The sequence below is a fragment of the Patagioenas fasciata genome, chromosome 19 (assembly GCF_037038585.1).
Source record: "Patagioenas fasciata isolate bPatFas1 chromosome 19, bPatFas1.hap1, whole genome shotgun sequence".
In the NCBI taxonomy this organism is placed as follows: domain Eukaryota; kingdom Metazoa; phylum Chordata; class Aves; order Columbiformes; family Columbidae; genus Patagioenas; species Patagioenas fasciata.
In genome coordinates this window covers 2,848,065-2,859,163 of record NC_092538.1, presented here as the reverse complement: position 1 = coordinate 2,859,163, position 11,099 = coordinate 2,848,065, and the positions used below count along the sequence as shown (strand labels likewise).

General features: G+C 64.3%; 1 protein-coding gene across 4 annotated transcripts; it reads right to left on the bottom strand.

Annotated features, from left to right (window-relative positions):
• Positions 1-633: 633 nt before the first annotated feature.
• Positions 634-10,070, bottom strand: LIMK1 (LIM domain kinase 1). 4 transcript variants are annotated; one of them, XM_065853439.2, is made up of 16 exons: positions 9,930-10,070; positions 8,010-8,106; positions 6,062-6,200; positions 5,603-5,712; positions 5,324-5,515; positions 4,359-4,464; positions 4,088-4,272; positions 3,821-4,004; positions 3,625-3,711; positions 3,293-3,424; positions 3,119-3,178; positions 2,954-3,019; positions 2,700-2,856; positions 2,521-2,576; positions 1,941-2,098; positions 634-1,856 (listed from the first exon to the last, which is right to left on the bottom strand). In XM_065853439.2, exons 1-16 carry the CDS (start codon positions 9,985-9,987, stop codon positions 1,700-1,702), a joined length of 1,944 nt encoding a protein of 647 aa, XP_065709511.1. In that variant the 5' UTR covers positions 9,988-10,070; the 3' UTR covers positions 634-1,699. The 4 variants fall into 4 exon arrangements, with proteins under 4 accessions (XP_065709511.1, XP_065709512.1, XP_071673066.1 ...); XM_065853440.2 differs by lacking the exons at positions 8,010-8,106; positions 9,930-10,070 and adding an exon at positions 7,516-7,666; XM_071816965.1 differs by lacking the exons at positions 5,603-5,712; positions 9,930-10,070.
• Positions 10,071-11,099: the final 1,029 nt, after the last annotated feature.

Sequence of the window (11,099 nt, the reverse complement as noted above, 5' to 3'; positions counted from 1 at the left end):
TGCTGTCCCCTCCCCTCCTCATCCAGCTGCAGCATCCCTGGGGACATCGTCGGGGACGTCCCCCTGTCACTTCCCCCCAGTAAGCTCCTTGGGGTCTGGTTTTTCTCTAGTCAAAGCTTGAACCCCTCTGAGGACGGAGATCCCCCACCTTGGGGACCTCAGTTTGGTTTAGGAAGGTGACAAGGACAGAGGGACAGCACAAGACAGCCATGGGTCACCACAGTGTGAGGCACGGGCCACCTTGCTGTCCCCTGGGGCTTGTTTTCCATTGAAGGCAAAGCTGCTCCATGGCACCCACAGTCACAAATCTGTCACCACCATGGGCTCTGTCACCGCGTGGGGGTGACAGTGGGCACAGCCAGGCAGGGAGGGGGACGCACGGCTTGAGGTCCTGGGGACCCAGGCCAGAGGTGGCATCAGCCCCAGGGCTGAGGCGACACCCATGATGCGGTGGGAACAGCATGAAGGGGGATAACAGTGCTGCCACCACGGGGGTGACCCAGCCAGGGAGATGCCACCAAGCATGGTGCCACCAACCACCATGAGTGGAGGATCCAGACCCTCCTGCCTCAGTTTCCCCAAGAGCTCCCAGCGCCCCTGGGGGGAGGCGAGCGATTCCCAAGCAGGCCGGGCAGCGAGCAGGGAAGGATTTATTGACTCACAGCTCGGGGTACATCACAGTTTGAGCTCCCTTCCCGCCTCCGGAGAGGACATGGCCTTGAACTTCCCGGGCACGAGTGCGCACGGAGAGCGGCTTCACAGTTTCATCCCTTCGGGAAAGCAGAACCGAGGCAGTGACAAATGGCAAACGCTACGTCGTATGAAAAAATAATACAAACTCTTCTCTTTAAATATCTTACAGAAAAAATGAACCTGAATAAAGAGCATGAAAAGCACCGCTTGGCGCAACCCCCCTCCTCAAAACCACCCCAGGTCGAGGGGACCAGACGAGCCGCATCCCCCGCGTCCCTCTGGACCATCCTGGGGATGCGTGGTCATGGATGAGCACGGGCAGCACGGACGTGGGGGTGGCGGGGACCGCTACATGCCTGTCCCCACGCCAAAGGGGTGTCCCCCCCATGGACCCCTCGCTCAGCCAGGGGTGCTGGCAGCCCCTCAAGCCCAGGGTGCCAGCAGGAGCAGCGTGAGAGGGACAGGCCAAGGACAAAGACATCGCTACGAAGCTGCCCTGGGACCTGCGCTCCCTGGGGGGGTCCACGGGCTGTGTACCCCCCTGAAGGAACGGGGGGTCCCTCCTGTGTCGCAGTGCAAGTTCAGGGAAAGCCAAGGCACCGCCGCGAGGCTGCGGCTCTGGATGGGGGGAGCCCCCGGGGTTCGGGGGGAGGTGACCGCGCAGCCCCCGGGCGTGCAAAGGCGAAGCTGAGCTGGGGTGGGGGGACATGGGGACACATGGACAGTCCCCAGGGTGAGGCTGGTGGGGCTCATCTGGGGGAAAGAGCTACGGCATGGGCAGTGCAGCCCTGGGGAGAGCCAGCTCCTGGGGCCGCGTGGGCAGCGGTGCAGGCAGCAGCACGGGCAGCGGCACAGGCAGCCCGTGCACAGGTGACAGGGTTGGGGGGCTCATCCGGGGAGCCCCCGGGATCCAGCCCCGGGGGGTGGTGGCAGCCGGAGGAGATGCTGGCGGTGGGTGCAGCTCCTTCTCCCACAGCTTCAGAGGTGGGGTGCAGGTGGGGGGGCTCTATCGGGGCGGGGGTGCGGGCAGCCCCCCCTCACTCCGCCGGTGTGTCTCCCCAAAGGTTCGGTCCAGCTGCTCCAGCTGGGAGCTGAGAGGCAGGTGGATCTCCAGGTGCATGCGGAGGGTCTCCAGCCACTGCTCCAGCTTGCTGAAGGACGGCCTGAGGGACAAGCAGGGACATGTGGCAGCTCTGCTGGCTCTGTCCCACCCTCCCGCCACCAGCCCCAGAGTCCCAACCACTCACCGCTTCTCGGGGTCCAGGTCGCAGCAGCAGACGGCAATGGGGAAGAAGCTGGGGGGGCAGGTGGGGGGGTAGTAACGGTCCAGGAAGCCCCTGACGTTGAGGCCAAAGTCGGTGGTGCGGGGTAGATAGTCAGGGTCAGCGCTCACCCGGCCGATGATCTGGGGGGCAGTGGGAAGGAGGAGGTGGCTCAGCCCCAAGAAGGGACCCCAATCCCAAGGGGAGACCCCAAGGGGAGACCCCAACCCCAAGGGAAAGACCCTAATCAGAGATCTGGAGACCCCAACCCCAAGTGAAGAACTCAGTCTCAAAGGGAGACCCCAGCTGGAGATGCTAACCCCAAGGGGACACCCCAGCTTGAGACCCCAGCCCAAAGGGGACACTCCAAACCCAAAGAAGAACTCAACTCCAAGGATTAGACCCCAACCAGAGATGTGGAGACCCCAACCCCAAGGGGAGACCCCATCTGGAGACACCAACGCCAAGGGGACATCCCAACCCCAACGGAAGAACTTGACCCAAGAGGAGACCCCAACCAGAGACCCCAACCCCAAGGCAACACCCCAGCCCCACGGGTACTTGCCTCGCACAGGACAATACCAAAGGAGAAGATGTCCACCTTCTCATCGTAGCTCCTCCCTGCACAGAGAGATGGGTCAGGCCACATGACACGTCCTGTCCCTACCCCACCAAGTGTCCCCTGCTTGGGGACAAAGCCCTGGCTGGTCACATCCCTTCTCTTGGCACCGTGGCCAGACTCACCATTGATCATCTCAGGGGCCATCCAGTATGGATTCCCCACCACTGTGTATCGCTTCTTGCGGTCCGGTTTCTTCAGGTTCTTGAGATGTTCGGGTTGGTTCTTCTCGTCCACCATCAGCCGAGCCAGTCCAAAATCAGCCACCACCACACTCTTGTTCTGGGCGGATGGAGAGGGATGAAGGATGGGGGGAGCCACACAGGGGGCTCAGACCGCCACCCGGGTTGGGGGAGGACACCGCCGAGGTGGGACTCACCTCCCGCACCAGGCAGTTGTGAGAGTTGAGGTCGCGGTGGATGATGTTCATGGAGTGGAGGTAGGCCTGGAGGAAGGACGAATGAGAGCTGGGGGGGCACCCCCACCCTGTGGCCCCTCACCCATCAGCACCCATCCCACCCACCCATCCCCTGGTGACACCCACCATGCCAGCAGCGATGTCCTTGGCGAAGCTGACTCGCTGGCTCCAGGGGTAGTGGCTGTCCTGGGGGCAGGAGGGGGGATTTACCAGAGAAGAGGAGAGAAGAGAGGGGTCCCCCAGCCCCACCAGGGCTATGAGGTGGTTGGGGGGGGGTCCAACCTATCCCCCAGCACTCACCATGGTTTTAATGAGGCCCCTCAAGGTGCCCCCCTTGATGTACTCCGTGATGAAGTTGAGTCTCTTCTCCTTGTACAGCACCCCGATAAACTTCAGCACGTTGGGGTGCTCCAGGCAGCGCATCACCTTCACCTGCAGGAACCCCCGTGCCCGTGATACCCCCAAGTACCCACCCGCACAGACCCCATCCCCAGATGAAGTATCCCCCATGGAACAGGCAGGGACACCCCCACTATGTGCACCCAGCACCCCACGCTGGGAGGGGACAGGATGGGACACCCCTGTCCCTTGTATCCCTCCCCAACCCAGGGGGATCAAAGGCGGACACTTGCCTCTTTGAGGAAGGTCCTCTGCGTCTCCTCGTCGAAGCGGATCAGCTCCTTCATGACCATCACCTCGCCTGTCTCCCGATGTGTCACCTGGCAGGGAGGGCAGGAGCTGAGCCACACCCTCTGGGGACACCCCAGGGGAGATGACACACAAGCCGAGACCCTCACACTCGTGACACTTGTGGCCACGCAGCCCCACCTTGATGGCCTGGCCGAAGCAGCCCTTTCCCAGCACCTCGCCGTGGATCAGGTCGGAGGGACGGAAGATGCGATGGGCGCGGGAGACGACGCGCAAGGACTCGGAGCGCCCAATGTCCTTGCGCTGGGATGCGGGTGACCCCACCGAGCCAGAGCCCGGAGATTTGTCTGTGCTGCAGCTCCTCCTGTGGGACAGACAGACAGATAGTGAGTCAACCCCAAGGAGGGACCCCTGAAATGGGAGAGGCGGGCGAGCTGGTGGCCTTACGTGACGGCGCGCTGGCGCGTGGGGCTGGGCTCCCCACAGGGCGGGGGCGCTGGGGAACGCAGCGGGGTGTACGGGGCGGGGAGGGGGCTGCAGGCGAACCCCGACTCGCGGGCAAGGGGCTCGTGGGGGTCGTGCTCGATGGTCAGCTGGAGCAGGCGGCTGGTCTCCTGGATCAGCAGGTCAATCTGGGGGGGTAGAAAAGGATGGCAGGGGAGTTCTACGGGACGGGGGGCAGGAGGGCGTTTTGGGGGACAGCATGGAGGGGCTGTACCTCATCCAGGGGGACGTGGCCGATGGGGGTGCCGTTGATCTCCAGAATGCGGTCGCCCACGTGGATGGAGTTCTTCATGTCGGGGCTGATGCAGTCAGGATCCACCCTGCAGACAGCAGGGGCTCAGTGTGTTCCCCCGACACTGTCACGGGTGGGGATGTGCTGGGACACTGCCCACGAGCCACCCCCCCAGCCAATGGGGACAGGCTGTCGTGTCCCCTGTGAGTCACCTCTGCCAGATGGGGATGTGCTGTCACGGTACCCAAGAGTCACCCCTGCAATGCGGGGACATACCGCCCACCGGTCACCCCGACCATGCAAGCTGCCCACATGTCACCTTCTAGCCGGGGACAGGCAGGCAAGCTGCCCTCGTTGGATGGGGACATGCGGGCACGCTGCTCACGAGTCACCCTTGTTGGATGGGGACACAGGCACGCTGCCCACATCTTTGTTTGATGGGGACACGCAGTCATGGTACCCACGAGTCACCCCTATGTGTTGGAGACACGTAGACTTGGTCCCCACAGGTCACCCCTGCTAGTTGGGGACAAGCAGGCATGGTCCCCACAGGTCACCTCTGCTAGCTGGGGACACACAAGCATGGTCCCCCACCAGTCCCTCCTCCTGGACAGGGACATGCTGGCACAGTCCCCATGAGCCATCCCAAGCATGGGGACACATCGTCCCTGTCCCCACAGTCCACCCTGGCAGACGGGACAGCATCAACATGTCATCCCCAAGCCACCCTGATGGCTGGGGACATGTCAGCACGGTCCCCACAAACAACCCCAGCAGCTGGGGACATGCCACTGTGGTCCCCTCTGCCACCCCCCAGCTAATGGGGATACACCAGCCCCACCCCTCGCCCTCCCACCCCAAAAAGTTTCCATGGGGTGAATCCCCACAAGGGGCACAGGATGTCCCCAGCCTCGAGGAGGGGACAGTGGCAGAGGGGACAGTCGTACTCGCGGACGCGGACAGTGCGGGGGTGCTCGGAGCCACAGCCCTGGTCGATGGAAACGGAGAAGCCACGCTTGCCATCGGAACAGGCGGGGATGGAGACAAGGGTGACAGTGTGCGGGATGCGGGACGCCGGCGAGTCCGGCAGGATCTGCTCGATGACCGGTGTCACCACCATCTCGTAATAGCAGTGCCCGCTGCGGGAACAAGAGGACAAGGGTGGGTGGGGGGTGACAGGGAACGTGTGTGTGCCCCTCCCACAACCCACCCAGGCTGGGACGTACCAGTAGAGCTTGGAGCGCTCCACCAGCGCATAGGTGTCCCCGTCACCGATGAACGTGTGGCAGTTGAGGCAGCTGAAGCACTCGGGGTGGTACTTCTGCTCCCCGGCCACCTGCAGGCAGATGCCATCAGCCCTGGGGACCCAGGCGTCTGGGGTAGCCATGGGTGCATCAGGGCCAAAGCAAGGGCAAGGCTGAGCCATGGTGTGTGGCGGGGACAGTGAGGCCACCAGGCTGGGGACAGCTGCAGGGACATCTTCCCACCACCCTGAGCCTCCCCTGTGCATCACCCAGCCCCAACACAGGGGGACACATCCCTCAGGGTCCCCTTAAAACGCAGAGGACACCACTGCCACCCCCAGAGCTCAACCTGGCTGGGGCTCTGCACCCCCTCCCCACCTTGCCCCCTTTCCAGGGGGCTCAGCTGTGGGTTAGAGCTCCGTGTCCCCCCTTGGCACTCACCATGACCAATCCCTTGGTGATCTGCTCAGAGCAGCCGTGGCAGAGCTCCCCAAAACGTGCCCAGTAATCCCGCTTGCAGTACAGGTGCCCATCCTTCTCGTAGTACTGGTGGGACAGGGAGGCCCCGCACTCGCAGCACCTGCGCCAGGGGACAAGGACCCTCTTGTCACCATGACTTCATTGTCACCTTGTCCTCACTGTCACCCCAGAGAGGACCCAGTGACCATTAACCCTACAGTTCTCCAGCCAAACTGCTTCCCCAGTTTTCTACCATGCTGCAAGGACACCGCATCCGTGTGTCACCAACCCCAGGGTGGTAGCGGGTGGTGTGGGGACAGTGGGGTAGACAAGGCAGGGGACACAGGGCAAGAACAGGCATGGGGAGGGATGTGTCAGCCCTGCATGGATGTGCCACCCTGGTCATGGACACATGGAAGGACATGCCAGACTGGTCATGGACATGTCACCTGGCACAGACACATGGAGGGATGTGCCACCCTGGTCACAGCCACACACAGAGGGATGTGTCACCCTGGTCCTGGACACGTCAGCCTTGGGGTACAACACCCTGTGTGCTGCAAACGGGGTGCAGGGCTGCGGGGAGCTCCTGTGGGACTGTGAGATGGGGTGCAGGGGGCTGTGCAATGGGAGAGTGCACCCAAGGGTGCAGAGGGCGCTGTGAATTTTGGGGGTGTACAGGCAGGTGCAGAGGGTGCTGTGCAATGGGGTGCGCAGGAGGCTGGGGGGGGTCCTCTGGGGGTGCAGGGGCTACAAAGGGGGTTGCTCTGGGGATGCAGGGGGTACTCTGGGGGTGCAGGGGCTGCAAGGGGGGTTGCTCTGGGGATGCAAGGGGTGCTCTGGGGGCTGGGGGGCTGCAGGGGGGGGCGGGTGGGACGGTGCGGGGGGGATGGTGCAGGGGGTGCTGTGGGGGGTGCTGCGGGGGAGGGCACGGGAACGGCCGCAGTCACCCCCCCCTCCCCAGCCGGGGGTGGGCACCGCGCGCAGGTGGAATCTCAACCAGCCGTGACGTCACGGCGCGGAATTTCCCCACCCCATGACGTCACCACCCGAGGACTCTCCCGCCCGAGTGCGCAGCACGAAGTCTCCACGGGGTTTGTGGGGGTGGGCGGGGGGGGGTGGCCGTGGCCAATGAGGGGTGGCCGCCCCGCCCCGCCCCCTTAAATCCCGCCCCCCTCCCCGCGGGCCACCGCATCCTCATCCTCCTCCTCCCACGCGTGACCGGCCGAGGCCCACGGCTGGGAGGAGGGGGGGAGAAGAGGAGACGGGGGGGGATGAAGGCTTCTGCACCAGCGAGCCCACGGCTGCCGGAGCCCGGGCTACCGCGGGGGTGGGGATCCAGCAGCCTGGGGACACAGGGCGCAGAGCAGGGGGACACACAGGACACAGGCAAAGCACCCCGGGGGTCCGGCCCAACCCAACCCACTCCCACTTACTTGCCTCCGGCGCTCAGGATGTGGCTGTTCCTCAGCACCGCCGCCAGCATCCTCCACAGGACGGGGGGGACACCACCCCAGTCCCCTGCCGCACTCAGCACCCCCAGCACCACGGGGACCTCCCCACCAGGTCCCAGCCACCCCTCACACCCCCAGAGCCGCGACTTTCCTCCTCCTTCTCCTCGGGGCTCCCACAGCTGGAGCTGTCGGGAGGGTGCGAGCGAAAGAGGAAACGGAGGGAGGGGGCCGGGTGACAGTGTGACATCAGCCCCGGAAGGGACAGCGGGGGATGTCAGAGGAGTGTCACCCGTTGAGCGCTGCCTGCACCCCACTGCTTCACAGCCCCACGGGCGCCAGGACACGCAGCCACACTCCTGCCAGCATCCGGGTGTGTGCAATGGCCTCACACGTGTCCAAGGCTGGACCAGTGGGATCTGCGGTCCCTGTCCCCACAGAGCATCCCAGTGTCCCCAGGGCCATCCCGGTGTCCCTACCGGAAGCAGTCGGCGTGCCAGTCAGCGTTCAGCGCCTGCAGGTACTGCCCGTCGTAGATGCCCTGCCCGCAGCTCGCACACACCGGCAGGTCGGTCCCTGCATGGAGGGGGGGGGACACAAGGGGGACAGGGCTGTCACCTTGCCAGCTGTACCCATTCTCCCTGCAAGCATCACCCAGGCACATTCCCCAGCATTGAGTCCCTCAGCCTAGGGTGACAAATTTCCCCCCGGGCGCCCACCCATCAATCCCATAATGGGGACAAGGTCATGGCGTTGATGTCCCCAGAGTTGGGGACAAGGCAGGGGCTCAGTGCAGCGCTGCCACTGCAGCTTGCATTGTGCCAAGCCACCTCCAGAGCCCCTGTTCCCCAGGGCACTGCCCATGCCACCAGGGGGTGCTGGGTGCCCATGGGGGTGGGGGGACACAGGGAGGTTGAGGGTGGTGGCAGGGGGTGGCACTGGGGACCCTGGGTGTCCCATGGAGGTGCTGGAGGGGTTCAGCCAGCACAGGGGACAGGCAGGTCGGGAGGTGCAGGGGTGATGAGGGGGCTGGGGACGCGGCAGGGACAGATTTTGGGGGGCACAGGGTTGGAGGGGTCCCTGGGCACCCACAGCTGAGGGATGCAGGAGGGGCTGGATCGGGGGCACACACTGGGGTGCAGGACAGGTGCAGGAAGGATGATGAGGTGCAGGAGGGGGGCAGAGCATGCAGCAAGGCTGCAGGATGGGTGCAGGAGGGGTGAAGGGTTACAGGATGGGGACAGAGGGTACAGGGGGGATGAAGTGGTGCAGGATGGAAAGGTTTAAAGGAGGGATGCAGTTGGACATAAAGTGCATGGAGGGACACAGAGAGGTGCAGGATGGGTGCTGGAGGATGTAGGGGGGTGCAGGATGGGTGCTGGGGGATGGAGGGTGCATGGGAGGACACAGAGGGATGCAGGATGGGTGCTGGGGGATGGAGAGTGCATGGGGGACGCAGAGGAGTGCAGGGTGTTTGGGGGGACACAGGGGGTACAGGACAGGCTTTAGATGAGGAACTGCAGGATGGAAAGAGGTGCAGGGGCACATGGGGTGCAGCAGAGGATTACAGAGGTGCAGGGAGGAAGGTGGGGGATGCAGGATGAGTGCAAAGGTCCTAGGGGTGCAGGAGGGATGAGGGGTCTGGGGGGACAGAGTGGATGGGAGGCACAGGAGGGATATGGGGATGCAGGGAAGGGGACAGGAGGGACAGGGGGTGTGGAGGATATCGGGGTGCAGGGTGTTTGTTGGGTGCAAGGAGCAATGTGCAGGTACGGGGGGATGCAGGTTGTTTGTGGGGTGCAGAGGGGGTGTGGGGGTGTTTTGGGGTGCAGGCAGGGATGCAGGCTGGATAGGGGTGCAGGGGGGATGTTGGGGTGCAGAGGGGGTGTGCAGGCTGGAACGGGGTACAAAGGGAAATGTGGAGCTGCTGCAGGGAATGGGGGTGCAGGCAGAGGTGTACACTGGACGGGGGTGCAGGGAAATATATGAAGGGATGCAGACTGGACAGGGCATGCAGGGGGAGATTTGGGGCTGCAGAGGGGATGCAGATTGGCAAAGGGGTGCAGGGGGGCATGTGGACTGGATGAAGGGTGCAGCGGGGAATGTGGGGGTGCAGGAGGGATGCGGGGGGGATATGGGGTTACAAGGGCAATGCAGGCTGGAAGAGGGGTGCAACAGGAGATGCAGGGGGTAATGTGGGCTGGATGAGGGGTGCAGGGGAGGATGTAGGGGTGCAGGAGGGATGCGGTGTGGATGCCGGGGTGCAGGAGGGATGCGGGGAGTTTGCAGGCAGGCTGGGGGGTGCGGGTGAGCCGGGGGAGGGTCGCGGGGCCCCAGTGGTGGCGGAAGCGCTGAGTCAGTCGAGGGGGGCCCGGCGGCGGGGCGGGGGGGTCACGCACCTTCGTCCTCTCCCATAGGCTCGTCCCTCCAGGTGCAGCACAGCAGCATCAACCTCATGCAGCCGCACTGCCCGGCGCCGCGCCAGGCCCTGCCCTCGCCCCGGTCCCGGCCCCCGGCCCCGGCCCGGCCCTGCCGCTGCGGCTCCGGCGGGCGGGGCGGGCGGGGGCGTACGGCGCCGGCGCGGCTGCTAGGGGGCGGGGACAGGAGGGGCCGAGGGGCGGGGCCGAGGGAGCAGGGGCGGGAAGGGGCGTGACCATGTGGATAGAGGAGTGGTCAGGGGCAGGGGCGGGGCTGGTGGTGAAGGGGGCGGGGCCCGGAATGGGGCGGGGCGCTGGGGCTGTCACCGAGGGTGACACGGGTGTCCCCAGCGCCATTGGGCTGTCACCGGTGGGCACGACGTGGGTATCGCTGTCATCCCCCAGGTTGTCACCTGGGACAGAATCCCAGAATGTCAGGGGTTGGAAGGGACCTGGAAAGCTCATCCAGTGCAATCCCCCATGGAGCAGGAACACCCAGCTGAGGTTCCACAGGAAGGTGTCCAGGCGGGTTTGAATGTCTGCAGAGAAGGAGACTCCACAACCTCCCTGGGCAGCCTGGGCCAGGCTCTGCCACCCTCACCAGGAACAAGTTTCTTCTCGTATTTAAGTGGAACCTCCTGTGTTCCAGTTTGCACCCATTACCCCTTGCCCTGTCACTGGTTGTCACTGAGAAGAGCCTGGCTCCATCCTCCTGACACTCTCCCTTTCCATATCGATCCCCATGAATGAGTCCCCCCTCAGTCTCCTCTTCTCCAGCTCCAGAGCCCCAGCTCCCTCAGCCTTTCCTCACACGGGAGATGCTCCACTCCCTCCAGCATCTTGGTGGCTGCGCTGGACTCTCTGCAGCAGTTCCCTGTCCTTCTGGAACTGAGGGGCCACAACTGGACACAATATTCCAGGTGTGGTCTCCCCAGGGCAGAGCAGAGGGGCAGGAGAACCTCTCTGACCTACTGACCACCCCCTTCTAACCCACCCCAGGTACCATTGGCCTTCCTGGCCACAAGGGCCCAGTGCTGGCTCATGGTCACCCTGCTGTCCCCAGGACCCCATGTCCCTTTCCCCTACACCGCTCTCCAACAGGCCCTTCCCCAACTTATACTGGAACCTGGGGCTGTTCCTGCCAGAACAGAT